The 20920-nt window shown below is 35.8% G+C and overlaps 1 protein-coding gene across 1 annotated transcript in view; it reads left to right on the forward strand.

Moving 5' to 3' along the window:
- The first annotated feature begins 11648 nt into the window (after positions 1 to 11648).
- The window catches only part of sestd1 (SEC14 and spectrin domains 1), a 28830-nt gene continuing 19558 nt past the window's right edge, over positions 11649 to 20920 (forward strand). Inside the window, exons 1-6 of the mRNA XM_058786828.1 lie at positions 11649 to 11764; positions 13934 to 13997; positions 15111 to 15196; positions 16255 to 16363; positions 17801 to 17891; positions 20446 to 20559. Coding sequence (XP_058642811.1) covers positions 15142 to 15196; positions 16255 to 16363; positions 17801 to 17891; positions 20446 to 20559 — 369 coding nt within the window. The 5' untranslated portion in view covers positions 11649 to 11764; positions 13934 to 13997; positions 15111 to 15141. The remainder of the gene's footprint in view (positions 11765 to 13933; positions 13998 to 15110; positions 15197 to 16254; positions 16364 to 17800; positions 17892 to 20445; positions 20560 to 20920) is intronic.

Consider the following 20920-nt stretch of genomic DNA (forward strand, 5'->3'; position numbering starts at 1 on the left):
TTTTAAAATCCTTTAAGATGCAAAAATTGACAAAAATGAGTCAATTACTGACATAGAAAGCATACAAGGCTGTAAAATGACTTTGGATGAAGCATTTGTTCTTTAGAGAATCTTATGAGAAACATTTGGGTTCAAAATATTTAATTACAAACATGCGCTGTAATGGTTTTACAGATTGAACCTTCATTTACAGTTAATCACAGTATATTTCATTAACTGAAATAATGTTAATATACCAAATTACTCAAATTTGTTTTTATGCTGACAACCACCTTAGAAACACAGGTGGTAATTAGAAAGACAAATGATCAAAGTTCATTGTTTTTACAAGCTGAGATAAATACTAAAACATGTAACGTTCACGGTGTCATACTCAAAAATACAAAAATGCCATCGTGGCAACATGACACTAAAATAATGCAGTAAACATTATTTTAACTTGTAGGATGTAACAAACCCTAATTTGCATAACTGAAAGAAAAAAAAAAACCTAATAAGAAACAGTGAAAAACAATCAAATGTGAGCTGTCACACAGAACTCTCAATTCGTGGTTTTTCACTGTAAATTATAAGGTATTTTACCGTAAAATGACTCTGCAGTGTACTATTAGCTCTATTACAGTTTTTCATTGTAAAGAGTAAGGCAGTACCATTAACCAATGAACGGGATTTTACAGTAGCAATTTTACCGTCAAAATCACGATCATTTTTAGACTGTATATTGAGTATTATTATATTGTGTTGGTATCAAAGCAATTGTGATCACGTTGAGACACATGTGATAATATTGAGGTATTTTTCTCTGGAAAATCATCTGTGGCCCTTTCCCAAATAGCACCCTCACGGTCTTCCTCCGAATCCACATTTTGCGACATAATGCCGCTTTTATAATAACACATTTCATAAGCTCATTTCATACTAACTATTTTTCTCTGCTACAAGCACAGCCTACACAACTTGTATTCAGCTTTTCTCTGACAAGCACTCTCAAAATCCTTGTGTGCCAAAATGTCATCTAACTAAAGTACACTGACTATAGGGCTGTTAGTGTAAATCAAGCTCACTGTCACTTACTGCAGTAAGACACTTTAACATTTTTACAAGGGCTCTTTACTAATAAACATCAGTCAGCTCTGCTTCAGATCACACCATAAATGTGCTTCACAACAATAAAGATTATAAGATAGCAGTGTTTATGAAATGTATTTTGTTGAGGGTCTCATGTGAATCGAATTTTCCAACGCTACAAACCAGAGTATTTCCAACTTTTACCACAGCTATATGCTGAGTTAATATACATTCCCTATATAAATCAACAGTCATTTCTCATGTGGCAAAATAAATGACTGTACTGGATTCTCAAACAGCTTGCTTGTTGTCATTAAGTCTTTAATGTAATTAATTTTACTTTGCAAGACTGATCAATACTACATAAAATCACCAGTGCCAACCTACAAAATTGCATTACATTTCTTCTGAAAATCCCAACACACCATCTATTTACAAGGATGATTTGATTTCATTTAGACTTGTTTGTGAATTTCCCATTTATTTTTGTAAATTAGATTTGTAAGATCAATTGGAATCTCGTGAGACTGCTGGAAACTGCAGAGACTTTGTCTGTAATCATAAAGACTCTAGTTTACATTCTACATTAATAGAAGTGTTGTAAACAAATGACTTGTCGTCTGCATACACAATAAAGATCAATTTTAAGGTAGCCTGTCAGTTCCTGACAATCACAACAAAGGGTAGAGATTTTACACTCCAGTTTAGTGCTAATCTAGCTTCTTAATTGGGGGCAAGACTATAAATAGAAATAAATATAGAAATAGAATTTATTACAAACAGGCAGACAGCTAGTAAAATGAGATTTGTTCTTTTAATTGGGCGGGATTTTTCCCCAAAAAGTGCTATTGGCTCATTTAGCTACCTGTAAGGCGGGCTTCCACTTCTATCAAATCTGGGATTGAACTAGAATGCGTTACTACAGCCACCATAATTAGTGTAATGATTTCTCTCTCTATTCACTTACTAATGGACCGTCTCCGTCCTTTCATACTGTCTCTTATAGCTACAAAATGTAAAAAGATCTTCCCAGAACTTGTACCACCCATGTATGGACATTGCATCCTCACATCACAGTTATGTAATGAATTAATTTTTTTTGCTAACTATTAGCATGTTAATTCACAACTGACTGAACATACACAAAAATGTGCTGTTGATGGGGTGATGACTGAGCCACATAATTGCTGTTAATTATGGCCATTTGAAGTGGCCAGGATCCTGACAGACAGAGGCTCGAGTGCGCCCTCTGTTGACTGCATTTAGTCTGTTGTCATTTGGGTGAGGGTTTTAAACTACCTTCAAACTTTACTGAGACTTTACTATCTATCTTTAGATAGATAGATAGATAGATAGATAGACAGACAGACAGACAGACAGACAGACAGACAGACAGATAGACAGATAGATAGATAGATAGATAGATAGATAGATAGATAGATAGATAGATAGATAGATAGATAGATAGATAGATAGATAGATAGATAGAAGGCCACAGTAACCTAAATGGAAAGTTCTTTTTTACTAAATATTTTGCTTTAAAAATGTTTGTATTTACATTTATGTCTTTGCATACATGATACAGTGATTTATTTTAGTGTATAAAGACTAAATTCTCTGTATTCCTAAAGTTTTTTGAAGATAGGAACTTAAAAATAGATAGGACCTTTTAAAATAAAAATGAATGATACAAAAGTACCAGTACATAATGCATCCAAAAGAAGAGGAGATTCAATTTAGCTGATGCCTGATGAAAACAGGAACAGCACTAATAGTGGCTGGACACACTGTCCTTGCAATGTGAGTTCTATAGAAACCCCTGTGTGGGGAACACAGATGCCCTGCCAGTCTGCTCTTGTCAAACTGTCCCCAGGGGTGACAGGCAGTAATTACATATCAGCACAATTACTGCGCACTGCCATGAGAACAATACGCTGAGCTGGCCGTATCTTTGCATCTGCTCATTACCGCAGTAAAGCTCATTGTGTAATCCAGCGGCAACTGTCTCACTGTGGTGACTGCATATCATTTCCAAAGCCATTCCATTCAGCCCAACAGCTTTATTTGACTAACAACGTTATCTCGCCAAATCATTGAAATTCAAGCCAACAAAGTGTATTTATCAAATGCACCAGTGGCCAAACAACCTGTTCAAAGTTTCGTGACAAAGGTAATGTCTAAAATAGAGCTGTTCAGTCATGACGGAAATTTGTAGGTCGATCTGAAACGTTTCCTATCTCAAATAATATGTCCAGGTGTGACATATTTCCAAAGATTTATATTTACGTAGCTTGTTTGTGGCAATGATGAAAAGAAAGATCTTTAGAACAGCAGTGAAAATTTAAAAAGCGACTGAACTGAAACTTTTCCTTTTATTGAAATGTTGCTCTGCTGTGCTAAGAGACATTTCAAAACATAATTCCACAGCGTACTTTTGCTTTTGCGCACATATATTTTGTGTTGTAGCCTACAGGCTAAATGTGTCATATTTATCCATGATAATCAGTGCAGCTTTCACTGGGAGGGGCTGTTTGAAGATATTAATAAATAAAAATGTCAGGATCCTGCCCTGACAGTCTTGTCTGTCTTGTCCCTGTTCAATGTTTCTTTGTTTGTTTTATGTCTGAGCACATGGCTCTGTCTCTGTTTGTGTTTGCCATGTGCTCCTCTTGTCCCACCTCCTTGTTTCCCCTGGTCACGCCCCCTTGTTTAGTCCTTGTCTAGTCCTCGTTTGCTTGATTGTGTTCACCTGATCCTCATGTGCTCTGCTCCTTTATATTGTATTCCTTTCCCTTGTATCTTTGCTGGTTCGTTTTGGTGTTTGCCTGTTTCTTGTGCCAGAATTGATCCTTTGAGCTTGCTCTAGGTATTTTGATTTCTTATCTAGTTGTTTTTTTATTTCTTACCTAGTTATTTCATATCCTCGTTTTCTTTTTGTCGTCTAGTTCTTGTTTTTGATTGTGTAATTTAATCTTGTTTCCCGTTTGTTTAAGGTTTTCGTTTACCTGTGTTTTTGCAGTTCCAGTTCCTTTTTGGATCTTGGCATTTGTTTTTACTGTATTTCTTTGGCTAGTTTTGGTTATTTTTTTTTTGCTTTGTCCTCTTTTGTTTTCAATTGTCTGTCTTGTCGTTGTGTTTGTCTTTAGACTTGTCTTGTTTGTTATCGTGTTTTGTCCGGTCCCGCCCTTACCCAGATTCCTTGCCCTCTGACCCCTACTGCCTGGAAGCAGCTCTCCACTCTCACGTGTCAAGTCTCTGGTTCTGTGAATCCCTACTTGGTGTCTAGACTGGTGTGACATTCTGAGCTTTACTTCAAGCTACGGGTTCCCTGTGTTCCTGCCTAGTCCATCCTCTGGAGCTGCCTCTTCCGTGCTTGAGTCCGTTGCCATCTCGGACTGTCTCAGTGGCCATCCCTCCTTCCTGTATTGTGCCATCTGCCCTGCCCCTCTTTTTGGACTGTTTCACTCCTCCCTTTCCCTGTTGTTTCAAGTCTACATCTTGTTAATAAATTATCCTTATCTGCTCATTTGCATCTGGGTCCCATTTCTTGCAGTTCCCTGACAAAAAATGGATGAATGAGAAAGTAAAAAGTGGGAAGTGTTTGATGGGGGCTCGAGTCCCTGCCCTTTTCCAAAATTATTCAAAAGTGCCCCTCTCTGACAAACAGCAATGATATTGTGGTCAATAAAACAAAATGCATTTGAATTCTAATTAACATGACAATTTGGACAAAACAGTAACTAATCGCTCAATTCGGAAAATTCCTGTTTATTTTTTACGTATGTCAATCTGAAGCGTAGCTATGGGTTTCGTGAGTTTTTCTCGGCTGAATGATATTCCAGTCTGTTTGGAAACCAAGGCTCTTGAGCCATATATGGTTCTTTCAGTGAGTGCTGAAGGAAAAAATAAACCAAACAATAGGCTGTTTAAAACATTTTTCATCAATAATCAAAGCTAGTGTGTCGATTTAATTAAAAATCCATATATTATATATTTTAGAATAGGCTATTGCATAATTCAATAATGCCCGTTTGTCATATAGCCTATAACAGCCTACACCAGCCAAGCATGATCTGGCACAAGAAGTTCACATTTCATTGGACAATAATATGAAGTGGAGTGGTTATTTTCCGTTCTTATTCATAAATCGGTTGAAAATTACGTGGGACAGACGAGCTTATTTGTAGAGCGATCTGGATCTGTGGTTTGTCTCATTTTATAGTAAATCAAATTACATCGCTGAGAATATAGATGACTACAAAAGCACTGCACAAAACCGTGCAGCGCCAAAAGTCGCAATAATGGTAATCAGTAGGCTATTCAGTTCACTTATTTGATGAAACTATCATAGTTATTTAAGCCCAAGTGCCACCTACAGGTCTGTTATATGAAGTGTAGGCTGGTGGAATGGTGACTTTAAATATTACAATTTTTTATATTTATGCAGCATTATGAATGTGTCTTATGCTCATCAAGCCTGCATTTATTTTATTTATTTTTATATTGTGAAATATTATTACAATTTAATAGAATGTTCTTTTATTTCTATTTTTTTATATACTTTTATACTATTTTAATAAAATATAATTTATTTCTGTGATTCAAATCTTAATTTTCAGTATCATTACTCCATTCTTCAATGCATGGTCCTTCAGAAATCATTCTAATAATAATAATAATTCCTCACATTTATATAGCGCTTTTCTAGGCACTCAAAGCGCTTTACATTGTTGGGGGGGTTCTCCTCATCCACCACCAGTGTGCAGCATCCACCTGGATGATGCGACGGCAGCCATAGTGCGCCAGAACACCCACCACACACCAGTTTACTGGTGGAGAGGAGACAGAGTGATGAAGCCAATCAGCAGATTTGGGGATTGTTAGGAGGCCATGATGGTCAGAGGCCAATGGGCAATTTGGCCAGGATACCGAGGTCACACCTCTACTCTTTTCGAAAGACATCCTGGGATTTTTAATGACCACAGAGAGTCAGGACCTCGGTTTAACATCTCATCCGAAGGATGGTGCTTTTTACAGTATAGTGTCCCCATCACTATACTGGGGCACTAGGACCCACACAGACCACAGGGTGAGCACCCCTGCTGGCCTCACTAGCACCTCTTTCAGCAGCAACCTAGTTTTCCCAGGAGGTCTCCCATCCAGGTACTGACCAGGCTCAACCCTGCTTAGCTTCAGTGAGTAACCAGTCTTGGGCTACAGGGTGACATGGCTGCCGGCAATTCTATTATGCTGATTTATTATCAATGTTGGAAACAGTTGTGCTGCTTTATTTTTATTCATTTATTTATTTATTGGAACCTAGGGATGGGTATCGTTTACATTTTATCGAAAAACCAATACCGATATCAATACTGCTTATCGATACCGGTAGGCTACTACGATACTGTTATCGATACTATTTGGTGCAAAAAGATATGATGTGAAAAGTTGTTGAAAATTTCAAGTTATTTTATTACTGCTGAACTTTAGCAACTGTAATAAAGTTCTTCAGTCAGGAGCAGGAAGTTATTTTGCTCTTTGTGTTTTATTTTATTAACATTTAAAGGAATAGTTCACCCATAAATGAAAATTGTCATCATTTACTCACTCTCAAGTTGTTTTAAACCTGAATGAGTTTCTTCCTTCTGTTAAACATAAAGGTTATTTTGAAGAATGTATTCATTTTTATTCTTGTCCTGCACTGAAAAGAAGACATTTTGAAGAATGTGGGTAACCAAACAGTTGCTGATCCCCAGTGATTTCCATATTTTTTTTTCTATCAAAGTCAGCAACTACCAACATTCTTCAAAATATCTTATTTTGTGTTCAGGACAAGAATAAAAATTAATACAGGTTTGGTACAACATGACAGTGAGTAAATAATGATAGAATTTGAAATCTGTTTCTCTTCGTTTACTTTCACTTTAGACATAACTAACTGTGTTTATACGCAAACCTTGTGTGTTTCTGACAGTATTAGCGCAATCAGACGATAACTAAGATAACCAAGTAATCATGTGCTGTTTGAACGGCCTTTAGTGAAACTTATGCACGCTTCAGTGTACGCGCTCTGAATCCGGCAAGGCTTTAAATTAAAGCAAATAATGTACTTTATAAGTGCAGTGTCTCGTGAGTGTAACTCTACCGCTGAGTCAACATTTGATGTGAATGTGTCTCGCGAGTTGCAGTTGGAGCTGGAGCCGGGAGACACAGTAGGCTAAATACAGCGCATTGCTTGAGGTAGATGTTGTGTTTTGTTTATATTACTGCATAATATTACTGGTGTTGCCTCCTTTGTTCACTATTACACTACTTCATATATTGCATCTGACACTGGTGTGGCTTAGTTTTGTCACGTGAGCCCACACTTTTTCACTTTTTCAAAAACGTTTCACTCTTGCCGCGATGACTGATTGCACGCAAACACACCGCACGCGCGCACTGATATCACGCGCACGTTGAGCAAACGTCTGCCACTTCATTCATTGAAGTAAAGTGACAAGCAGCAGCTTCTAATTCGCCGTTAACACTGAAGTATACGGAGATAAAACAACGCAAGTATCGATAACAGTATCGTTTGTCCTGAAACTTAGCGGTAGTCCTGTATTGACCCAATTATGTACCGGTCCAAAAAAAAAAAAATACCGGTTCTCGGTATCGCTATTTGTGATATTTTTTGGGGTTCACTGATAAATAAAAATAAAAATTAAAAAGAACAGCATTTATTCAAAATAGAGATGTTTTCTAACAATATCAATCTTTACTATCACTGTTTCTATCAATTTAACAAATCCTTGATGAATAAAAACTAATTGCTTTCAAAAAAGTACACTACCATTCAAGCTTTTTTTCAAGTGTATATTGTTACAAAAGTTATATTTTAAATAAATTCTGTTCTTATTTAACTTTTTATTCATCAAAGAATCCTGAAAAAAGTATCTCAGGTTTCCAACATTGCTAATAAATCAGCATTGCATAAAATGCATTAAGTAAATAAATTAAATGAATAAAGTATATTAAAATTTTGATCAAATAAATGCAGGCTTGATGACTATAAGTGACTTCTTGCAAAAATATAAAATAATAATGTATCCAAACTTTTGACCTATAATTTTATTCCCCTCATATTGCCCCTTTTTACATTTGAGCCCCTGCCCCTTGAGGAACTCTCTGCATGTCCCTGTTAAAAAGTAATATTAAAAGTGCAATAAACTAGGAAAGAGAACTGAATGTGCTACTGACAAAAATGCTTTATGTGTGTGCGCTCCGAGTGGAACACGGATAAGCGGTCAAATACACACAACCAGTCTCAGTGACGTCACAATTATGCAAGTTGTAAATAGGCTGTTTACAATGTGAAATCTGTTGATTTCTTGAACGCAATGGCCAATCAAAGACGTTTAGGTTAGAATCACTAAACACACAAGCAGTTTATATATATATATATATATATATATATATACATATATATATATATATATATATTTTTTTTTTTTTTTTTTTTCAGTACTGAGTTCTAAATTGAGATCCCCATGGGTAAACAAGCTGATAAATCATACAGAATGATTGTTTTGTTTTTTTGAGAATGTAAAAATGCAGAAAGTTTTAAGGGGTAGGTTTAGGTGTAGGGTGATAGAAAAAATACGGTTACAACAGTGAAAAAAAAAAACATTACGCCTATGAAGAGTCCCCACAAGGATAGCAAACCTGTGTGTGTGTGTATGGAAAAATTCATTAGCCAAAAATGAAAGAAAAAAGTCTCTGGTGAAGAAATGTTCCTCACTCCTGGTGTAGACAAAGCTGGAAATGATTCATTGACACAAGTGACAATTAAGCCAGAGCAGTTTCCAGTAGTGACTCAATGAGCAAACAGAGACATCTAGTGGCATCTTTCTACGCCTTTTTAAACCTCGATAATTAGGCTACTCTGAGCTAATATTATTACCATAGCAACTGAATCTATCCATGTTCTTCTATTTTTGGAACCCACACAACATAGGATGTGAGCCCACTTATCCCCACTTATCTTCATTTTCCTTTCATGCATCTTAAAGGGAATTTAGATGAGTCTGCCATCCGTTAAAGCATGATATTTCTATCATATGCATTAGTTTGTATATTATGTTTATTATTAAAATTATGGGAGTGACACTTTAGTATTCAATGCAAATTAGCACGTTTCCCATATACACTACAAAATAATTGACAAACGCCTCTTTCATTACTGTTTACAATCCACAACATCATGTTTTCATCTTGAGCCAAAATTGTTGAGAAGTGCAAGTGCCAGTTCTGTTTTATAGTAGCATTTAGCAGAGGTTTTCGACTGCTTGTCGTCAGTGTTCCACTAACTGATTGTCGGTTATACTATAGATAGATGATAGAGGGTAATGAACATCATGTGGCTGTGCTTGAGGGGAAACTCAGTGAACTCAATGAGACTGATAGTAGTCTACATAGTTGTAATATGTATACTCTTTTTGTTTTAATTGTACTCACAGATATGGCGAACAATATAGTTTGTATTATTATTACTCAAAGAAAAAAATGCCAATGAGCATTTTTCATGCCCTAAGATTAGCAAGTACTTTAAGGGCATTTAAGTCAGCACCGTCAGCCAGTACAGCATACGTGTTGAGTGGCAGTATAGCAATATACCAACAACAAAAAAATATATATATTTTTGAAATTCAAATTGAGCAGAAAGTAAAAAAAAGAAACATAAATATGCTTAAATGTAGGCTTGTGTAAAAACTATGTACTGTGGGAAAGAATGGGGATTTGAAATGTCAATATATTTCATACTTCAAAACAGATACCTGGTCGCAGAAAAGATATGAAACATGTCCACTTTTAATTCCAAATGCAAAATGCAAAAGATACAGTTCTTTAAATACATATTTTGCAATATCTTTGGAACCTTTGTGACATTTATAAATATGCTTGTCTTGTAATTTAAGGAGATATTTCACTGGACTTCAGAAGTATGACCTTTTACAATTTGTAGCCATCATATACAGATTTCTGTAATTTATTAAACAGAATGTAATGTTCTAAAGTGAGACAACAAAACAGCAACCACGAAACACCACAAATTCCTTTATCAGTCTATACTAGCTCATTTGTGTAATGTCAGTAACCAGTATTCCAAAGCAAATGTGTTGGGTTTAAAATAGAGAAGTTAGATGATGGAGTATGAACTTCTAGATTCTGCATGCCAAATAATATATTCACCAACAAATATGTGCAAAATGTAGGCTATACCAAAATCTAACTTTGACTAGAAACTGATACATTTTAAGAGTCCTTCACCTTAAAGGGAGAGTTCACCCAAAAATGAATATTCTGTCATCATTTACTCACCTTCAAGTAGTTCCAAACCTGTATGAATTTCTTTGTTCTGCCGGACACAAAGGAAGATATTTTGAAGAAAGTTTGTAACCAGGCTGTTTTGGGGCACCATTGATTTCCATAGTAGGAAAAAAAAATACTATTGAAGTCAGTGGTGCCTCAGAACTGCTCTGTTTCCCACATTCTTCAGAATATCTTCCTTTGTGTTCAGCTGAACAAAGACATTCATACAGGTTTGGAACTACTTGAGGGTGAGTAAATGATGACAGAATTTTCATTTTTAGGTGAACTATCCCTTTAATGCTTATTATACAAAAAAAAAAAAAAAATATATATATATATATATATATATATATATATAATAATATTTTTTTCCATAAAATTAATTATAATATATATATAAATTAATTTTATGGATTTTTCTTTCTTTCTTTCTTTCTTTCTTTCTTTAGTGTAATCTTTAGTGTTACTTTTAAAGTAATATTTATTTGTCTGTCATCTGTCTGTTTCTACTGATTTCTTAAATTAAAATGTTTAGTTTGAAACATTTTGATACGAGGAGGTAAAAAAAAAGAAAAAGAAAGAAAGAAACATCCAGATGATGTTTTATTATATTGACAGTTTTCCTATGGCAAAAATGACAACATCATCACTCTAACCAGAAATTCACTTCATGTTCACTTACTGTTAGGACATTTTTGCATGGTCCATTTGATGTCAGCGTTCCTCTCAATCACCGTACAAATATTTAATGTGACCCTGGACCCTGGTCTTAAGTAGGACGGGTAGCAATGTAGCAATAGCCAAAAATACATTGTATGGGTCAAAATAATCCATTTTTCTTTTATGCCATAAATCATTATGATATTAAGTAAAGATCAATTTTTCAACTTAATTTTTGATTAGTAATATGCATTGCTAAGGACTTAATTTGAACAGCTTTAAAGGCAATTTTCTCAATATTTTGATTTTTTTGCACCCTCAGATTCCAGATATTCAAATACTTGTATCTCGGCCAAATATTCGTCCGAGATACAAGTATGGAAAGCACATTTAATCAACTTTCAGATGCTGTATAAATCTCAGATTCGAAAAAATGGACACTTATGACTGGTTTTGTGGTCCAGGGTCACAAATATCATTTATTTAAAAGATGCACTGTGTGTTTAAAGACACTCTAGACCCCGCCCATAACAGTGTGAGACACGCCTTGCGCCGTCATGTGGGAGGTGCTATATGAGCAGAACCAGCCCCTTTCTAACAAAACACAACGCCGAGTCTCTTCTTGGTATCAAAGGCGAATATCAATAACATAGATCGACTCCGGGGCCCAATACGGAGAAAGGTAATTTTATTCTTCATATAATCCATGAATGTGATTAAGGATGCTGTGAGGTTCTGAGCGAAAGCACATGGATCATGCATCCGCGTCTTTAGCAGGGCTAACAATCACAGCGTTATTATCGACGCTCATCTAAGGTAAGTTAGTTAGGGATTGTGCTTGTATTCAACCCCAAAACGCACCGCATATATGGTAGTCATGCATTAACCTCCATAGTACGAAATATAGGTCATTGCATGCGGATCTGCGGCTCGCGCGTGCCAGCAGCCATGCACGCTGCCAGAAAATATGGTTCATGTGAAATGAATGCCTAACTGTATGTAAATGTATTTTCCCATGACACCCCGGCCTCGTACGTTGTCGTTAGTAAGGGGATTGTTTCACTGCGCAGATGACATGTAATCATAATAATATGTAGGCCATATAGGTGGATCCCGTCTTTGTCTCGCGCCTGATCGCCAGAGCACGAGCGACTCATTCCTGCAACTCTCAGCCAGCTGTTGGTTTGAGGCCAGACACTGATTCCCAGGACTAGCCAACTGTTGTCTTTATGTGTCCAGAATTGAGTTTCAAAGACCACAGTATGAATTTTAATGTTTAAACTGCCCAAGTTTATGTTTATAGAGCTGCACTGATATGCACAAATGGAGTGAATCTCATAAGAACTGTCAAGAACATGTCCAAGTCCTTTCTCTTAATTTAATTAAAATAATCGAATAGGACAATTATGCTTTGCTTAAAGAAAACAGGCTTTTTTTTGTTTGTTTACATAATAACATTATGACTTGTAACCAAATCCTCATTACTGTAATCCAAAATCAGCTTCATGATATTGTTCTACCTTTCATTTATGCTTATTTTGATTAAAGCATTGCATCATAGTATTGGTTATACTGAATGCAGCAGCAAAGTGACTATTACAGTAAAGAGAATCTTGTGACTGACTATTACAGTCATGTGAGAGAATGTGAAATGCATTGTGAATTTAGATGGGAAAATAAGCCTATTCTTCATGAAATTGTCATAATGCAAAGAAATGGACCAGTGGTTTTGTTGTGAAATGCATTTAGATTTTTGTTTTAGAGTTGTGACATTTTCATGACGACTTGCTTAACTATCATAATCTTAATGCAAAGAAAATGTAAGCATCTCTTTAATTATTTATAGTATTCATCCATCAATATGGTTTTTGTGATGTCCCCCCTCCCCCGTCTTTAGTTTGATAATCCAAATAAAATGGAAATCTTCCGTTGCTTCAAAAATACTTAATAGAGAAACATCCAGATGCATTAGGCTATGGCTAATGTGAATCTGAGGGAAAGTTGTCATGAAAGTCTTTCACAATCCTTAATGGACCTAAAAGTCATAATTTTTGTGCTTTCACTTTTGGATTTAAATTATTTGTTATTTTTTTTAGAGTTACAGTAACTCTACAGCAAAATATGTCACCTTTTACATATTGAAGCTGAAGTTGGTGTTGAAATCGGTTTTGCGTATGCAGCAGTGACATTGCAGAATGATTATTATGTCCTAGAACCATTTGGAGAGATTTGCACAAACATGGTCATTGGCAGACATTTGCATTGGGTTTGGCCAGTGGGTTGCATCTTTGTGCAGTAGTGCAATGTAATACTTCTAAAGGTCCAAAGGCCTTTTTATTTTTTATTTTTTTTGCTAGCACTCATTTCTGGCCTGCAGACACATCAGCAAACCTTGTAATCGCTGCTGAGCTGTCCTTTTCTAAATGATGTGGCGCTTTTCCGTGCATCAGCTTATGTTAAGATGAGTATGCCAAGCCATGTTTCCTTTGCAATCCTCCTAAAAATTTTTATTGCCATCAAAGAGGTAGCTGATAATCTTTTTTGGTGGACATTTAGTTGGTATGATATGACTAGCAATTGATTGTTGCTGGTTGATTATTGAACACTTCCATTCTTAGCAGTTTATGAAGAGTTCTTTACCACTCAAATTAATTCTGATGTATTCAGATTGGTCAAACTGTGATTGCTATAAGCTGGATGCCAGAATCCAAATCACCTAAGAAGGAATTAAAGTCTTTTTTTTTTTTTCATTCTCTCTCACTATCTGTAACTTCCACACATCCTGTTTTCCCCTTTCTCCTCCTCCTCCACTCCTTTTGCTCCTCTCCTGCATCTTTCTGCCTCTTTGCAGATCATGGACCAGGAGGGAGTCGCATGACATGGAATGTACTTGATGTGCTGCATCGCTGTTGAAGGTGAGTGAGACTGTCAGCTTTTTGAAAACTAGATCAGGCTGTATTTGAGGACTCGCATCTCTATGTAGTTGAATCATGCTGTGAACGTTCCAGTGTTGCCTAATTATAGGGATTTAACCTAGTTTTCTGTTTGTTTTACCAGTTTGTCTGTTTTTGTATCATTCTGGTATTTATGACATGGTGAATGTTGCTCTGTTAAGGGTTTTGTCGGAAGCCCCTTTTGTTTAAAATTGTGTTTATTATAAAAATGAACAGGAATGTAGTGTGTGACTTGGCGTTAAAGGAATAGTCCACTCACATTAGTTACTCACTCAAATGTTGTTCCAAACCTCTTTTTTTATTTATTTTTTTCTCAATGAGATGAGGAAATTTTGAAGAATCTTTACACAGTCCCTCCGAACAACCTGGCTTTCTTCAAACTATCTTCTGAAGTCATCTTTCTTTACTCACCTTCATGTTGTTTCAAACCAGTATGGCTTTGTTCTGTAGAACATAAAGTAAGATATTTTAAGAATTGTCTCTGTTTTGGTTGACTTCCATTTTATGGACAAAAACCGTTTGGTTGCCAACATTCTTCAAAATAGCTTTCGTGTTCTGCAGAAGAAAGTAAGTGATACAGGTCTGAAACAACATGAGGTTGAGTAAATCATGACCAGACACGACCGGTTTGATGTTCTGTGAATAATGACTTCAGTTTTGGTCGGTTGGTTCCTCATGCAAAGCTGTTGTATTATGTTTTTGTTATAGTGTGTTATCTTCAGCGGTCCATATTTTAGGGTAAACTATCCCTTTAATTTACATAAAAGCAGTTTTTGTTTAAAATCTGCCAAAGAGCTGCATGTTACATCAGCCTGGAGAGTATCTATTGAATTGTGTCATAGGCACATATGTAGTTTTATTCATTCTGTGGGACATTTTGGGGCTATAATCATGAAAATGCAGGTATTTTACCCTTAAATGATCACACATGACTTCTCAACCGAATCTTAAAGGGATAAATTCAGTCATTTCCAACCCCCTGTGAGTTAATTTTCTGCTGAACACAAAAGAATTTAAAAAATGTTGTCTTTCAGTATGTTCTTAACATGATGCTATGTTGTCAACTTTTTTCAGCTGCGTAAGTAGAGAATAGTCTCATTCCAGGATGGAGGCCTCCAAAATATTGCCTGTGCTGAAGAAGAAGCTGGCCTTTCTGTCAGGTAAATTCCAGTAGTACAAAGTATTTTGCGATTTGATGCTAACTTAAGTGTTGAATTCATGATTTTAATGTAGCACAGCAAAAAAAAAAAAGTTGAGTGTCTCATAGCATTACAGAAAAGTGTTTGCTGCAGGCCTCCCTCCTCTCCAGTGTAGTCCGTGATGTGAATACTCTATTTGCATTTCATGATTAGATGTGACTATAGCGGTGAGCCAGAAATAAGCTGCTATTCGATAAAACGGACAGTGCCAAGTGATGATTTGAAACCCTTCACTTGCTTTCTTGTTTGCTATGATGGACTGTGTCTCAGGCAGCATTATTTTCTTCATCTGTTTGCTTTTCATATTTGTTTCAGAGAGTGTTAGCAAATTTTTGGGGGGCAAATAATTAGTTTTGTTTTATTTTATTAGTTATTTACGCAAGCTGGACTCCAAAGTCCCGTTCATACCAAGGATAACTAAAATGATAACAAATAAAGATACAGTTTTTAAATTGCTCTAAATTAATAATATTAGAGTCAACTATAATTACATGACCGCTACCACAATATCTCTGACAGCAATGCCACATATGGAAAAATTACTTTCACTCCAAAATTCAGTATTATCAGTGTATGAGGCTGCTTTGTCCATTATCATAGCCTAATGGTTGTATTTCTTGTGTCAGCATGGTTCTTGCTTAAAAAAAAAAAAAAAAATCCTTCTGAATGCCACTTACATGTCAAAAAGAACATTGGCAAAATGGACTATAAGTTCTTTTGAATTTCTATCATTTTGTTGAGATGCACTGTGCCTCAACAGTATTTATTTTTGCACTAAATTGGGTAATGAAAGCTTCTAGGAAAGGAATTACTAAAGCATTTCATGCTTGGTGTCCTTGAAACGGTGCATGTTCCCATAGTCACGAGGCTCTACTCCTCCAATAGCTTTTTGTATTACTTCGGTAATGTTTCCTTAAAGCCTCGCACTCTGACACTCTTTTTCCATTTGTACACCATATTTCACTCTGTGTTGCTGGATTTTCTGCGTATTTCCTGACTCGGCCTGTGTGGTTTTCCAGGAGGCAAGGACAGGCGCAGTGGTTTGATCCTGACCATCCCACTGTGCACCGAACAGACCAGCATGGAGGAGCTCAGTGCCACCCTGGATTACCTACTGGGTATTCCCAGGTAAAACACCACTTTGGAAATCTTTCTTGAAATGAATGTATTACTCCATTGCAAAGTCTGTATATCAAGCACCTGTCAAAGCACTGAGAGCAGCAATGGAGCATTAATCTGATCACTGTAATTATAATGCACACTGTTATGGTATTCACGCATGGACTGGAAAGTGGCCATAATTCATAGTCAGACTGTGGTTAGAACTTGAAAAATGTTTTTATTGATTTCTCCAGACCTTTGAAGGTCTTTTAGGCTCCAAGGCTCTGGAAAGAGTTATATATATATATATATATATATATATATTATTATATATTTTTTTTTGTTAGTTTACCCTTACTACTTTTGTATTTTACTGTATTGATTTTTTTATATGAAATTAATTTTTCTGATTCTAAATTCTGATTGGATGAAGCATGTCCTAAACCACTGGATAAATATGCACATTGTGTATTCATACCAATTTGCTGTGTTTTGCAGCCACAGGCTATATAAAGAATAGTTGTTTTCTAATTCTTGTGGTTGATTTAATATATTTATTGACTAGTTCTTTTATCATTGCTGTTGCTGCAGTTTGTTAAAACAAGTTGGCAGAAATCAGTAAAAATCAAAGATTTATTTACTATAGTTCTAAAGACTAAGATTTAGAATCAGTCATTGCATTTTTAAAATCAAATTTATAGTATGTATACTATGGAAATGGATATTAGAGATGGATATTAAGTTTGCTTAATGTTGATATTTAAGTGTTATTTGATTATTAGTGTTGTAAAGATGAGCTGAGCATTATTTGATTTAAAAAAAGTATTGTAAAAATAGGGGACATGCATGTGAACAATTAAATATTCATTGTTTAATGAAACGAATAAAAAGTCTAATATTAGTCAATAACAAATTTAGTAACAATGTATTTGAATGTTTAGCTAAGAAAAATGTGTTTAGGAACTTGGCATGTGCTTCACGTTGCTTTAATCTGGTCCTGTTATTGAAGATATAAAAGTTAAAGTCTGACAGTCGAGCCTCACATGACCGATGGCAGTAAGACCGTCACTGGTTCTGTAGTCCCTTTTGGTTTTCATTGCTTTTATAGTGACCTTCTCCAAATTACTTTCTGGTGACATTTTTAGAGGCATTTTACAGGGTGAGTTGGCTGTTCTCTTCCCTCAAAGAATGAAAAGAAGTGTTGTTCAGCCCTTAAAGTTTTTTTTCTTTTTACAAACCAAAATAGTAACTGTATGATTGAATACATGTTTCTTGGAATCTGTGACTCACACAAACTCAGTTTATTCATTTTTAAAATGCCACCACAGAACAAACAAATTAGTCTGTTTAACAACACAGCCACAGTGGAGTCATTGTAATTGATTCATTGTATGTGGACTAACAACATGTATTCGTGTTATGTAACCGAATAAAATGTCATGTTTTTCTGTTGTATCTCTGCAGCGAGAAGTGCAAAGCTCGTGGTTTCACAGTCATCGTCGACGGCAGGAAGTCTCAGTGGAATATTGTGAAGACTGTTGTTCTGATGTTGCAGGTAGGAAAATAGATTTTTGGCTTTTGGGTTTTGTTTTTGTTTGGCAGGAAACGGCAAGGGAGAAGTAGTTTATGTGAAACGTATGTTCTTGTTTCTTTGACATCTGGCTCTTGTTGTTTTTTTTTTTTGTTTGTTTTTTCCCACTAATGAACCCCATTTAATATTTGTGGTGATTATTTAATGAGTGCTTAACTCCCCTCTAATCACTAATCACAAGTCACTTCTGAAGCAATACCTGTAAATAATGAGATTTCAGTCGAGTGCTATTATGAGAAGCCCATGTGGTTATGTGTGTTGGCGGCCTTCCCTGGTTTTGTAGAGAGCATTGTGTTGTTGGAAATCGTTGACTGAGCTTTGTTGAACAGAATGGATGCTTGTTCTGCCCTGTTATTTTTTTCTGTTTATGGGACACACCACTGAATTGCTGCTGTAAACTTAGGCTTTTATTTTATATTATGACTTATTCTGCGTTCCGTCAAGGTCCCAGATTGCAAGTCCAGTCACTAAGTGGCCATCTTGGCAGTGACTCTGGACAGCTATTTTCTAGGCAATAGCAATAAAACTTTGGCGACAGTAGTATCATAAGTTTAGCTGAAATTGTGCTAAAATGCTTTATTCAGGATGTGCCAGCTAAGACACATGTTTTGATGTAAAAACAAAAAAACAGGTGGTTGGCTCTTTTAATTGAAAGGGGAAATATCCTGTAGCCCCTGTATTAATCGTTGCAGTTTTATTTTTTTTTATTTGAATAGTCTATATCCTGTACTGTATCCAAGTCAGAATTTCTAATCTCAAAGATTAGAGGGTTACAATTGAATGCCACTTGAAGCTAAACTTCCAACTTGGAGATGTGTGTTGTGAAATAATGATGCTAGTGGTGTATGACGTTGCACAAACATGACGACATTCCGGGCAATGCACATAGTTAATGAGAAACGGTCACTTTTAAATAAACGAACTGTATCAGTGAATTTTCCCCCACACATTACATTGAAATGTTTTTAGAAACAGATGTGATTAACATAAGTGACCCTCTCTGTTTATAATAGTACACTTGATACACACAGTAGCATGACTGTGTAATTTACACTACTGTTCAAACAGGAATGGTTTTAAAGAAATTGATATTTTTATTCAGCAAGGATGCGTTAAATTGATCAAAAGGGACAGTAAAGATATGTATAATGTAACAAGATTTCTATATTAAGTACATGTTTTATATTAAGTAAATGATGTATCATGGTTTGAAAACACACAAACTGTTTTCAGTATTTATAATAAATGTTTTTGAGCAGCAAATCAGCCTATTAGAATGATTTCTGAAGGATCACGTGACAGTGAAGACTGGAGTAAACTCAGCTTTGCATCACAGGAATAAATTACATTTTAAAATATAGTCAAGCAGTTATTTTTAAATTGTAATATTTCACAATATTATTATTGCTGTATTTGATTGAATAAATGCAGCCTTGGTGAGTATATAAACATTAGTGTTTTTGTTCTTTCAAAAATGTAATAAAAAAAGAAAAATTGTACTGATCCTAAACTGAATGGTAGTGTATTTTTTGCAAATGAATTATTAAAAAGACCCCTGTTGGCATACAAACACTTGTCATTTTGTTTCAGGCGTTAGATTTCCTGAAGGAAATAGCAGCTTGAAGGCAACATTAAAACAGCATTAGCTTCAGGCTTAGGATGCATTTTATTCATTTGATTGTATTGCTAATTTAAAAGTCGCTATTGTTTTTCTTCACAAATAGATTCAATAAATGCAATGATTGAGGGAGAAACACAGCTTATGGACTATTTTATCATAAATTGCTATATTGATTTGCCAAAGAAAGCTCCCGAATCCTTCAACATGTGAAAGTGGTTTCTACCTTGTAGATTTGTGTAGCCTAGCTTAGACTATTGGTGGAGGAGATGGCAAAGCTTCACCCTGTTCTCTGCTCGACGTGTCCCCCACATGACCTGCAGCTTTCAGTTGCTGTGTGCAGATAACTTCATTTCAACAGACCTTACAGATGTGATTTAAAAATAGAATGCAGTGCTTCTATCTGTAAGACTTTTTACCATTTGAGAGCTTTAGGAAATATGACAGTATGAGAATTTGTTCTGAAATCAAACTGTCCTTCAGACCAGGAGGTTCAGTAGAATTCATCAGGGGATTTTAACTTGGTTGAGGTTTGTGTTACCTCTGTCCCCTTTTATGTCTGTATATCAATGATCGATATACATCGAATAAAAAGAAAATGCACCTCTTATCTTATTTGTTTGTTATTTGGAGCTGGAGTGTGAACTGTGATTTTTGATTTTAATTTCTCTCTCTCTCTCTCTCTCTCTCTCTCTCTCTCTCTCTCTCTCTCTCTCTCTCTCTCTCTCTCTCTCTCTCTTTCTCTCTTTCTCTCTTTCTCTCTCTCTCTCTCTCTCTTTCTCTCTTTCTCTCTTTCTCTCTCTTTCTCTCTTTCTATCTTTCTCTCTTTCTCTCTCTTTCTCTCTTTCTCTCTTTCTCTCTTTCTTTCTCTCTTTCTTTCTTTCTTTCTTTCTTTCTTAGAATGTCATCCCAGCTGAGGTCTCTCTTGTCTGTGTGGTGAAACCTGATGAATTCTGGGACAAAAAAGTGACTCATTTCTGCTTCTGGAAGGAGAAGGACAGGCTTGGCTTTGAGGTATGTATACTGGAGGTGTTTTGTTTTAGTGGACAAAGAGCTACACTTTGACTTATCTTTATTTGACATTAGGGATGGGCACAAGTACTGGGTGATCAAACATGAAAATGTAATATTTGTGTTTTCATTTTGTGACTGGTTGCAGGGGCATGTTGAGTGGTATTTTGTAATCCGATTGGTTAGAGGTTGGAACCGCAAATGTATACAGACACTGTTGCATCAGTTTTATCTGTACATTGACCTCACAATACGTATTGTCCAAAACAGCTGTACAGGAAACGGTACCTTTAAATAAACTCTAAGTCAAACATTAAAGTTGTGAGAAAAATGCCACAAAAGACTTCCACTTCCAAGTTTGGAC

This window comes from Onychostoma macrolepis, chromosome 09 (assembly GCF_012432095.1).
Source record: "Onychostoma macrolepis isolate SWU-2019 chromosome 09, ASM1243209v1, whole genome shotgun sequence".
Taxonomy (NCBI): domain Eukaryota; kingdom Metazoa; phylum Chordata; class Actinopteri; order Cypriniformes; family Cyprinidae; genus Onychostoma; species Onychostoma macrolepis.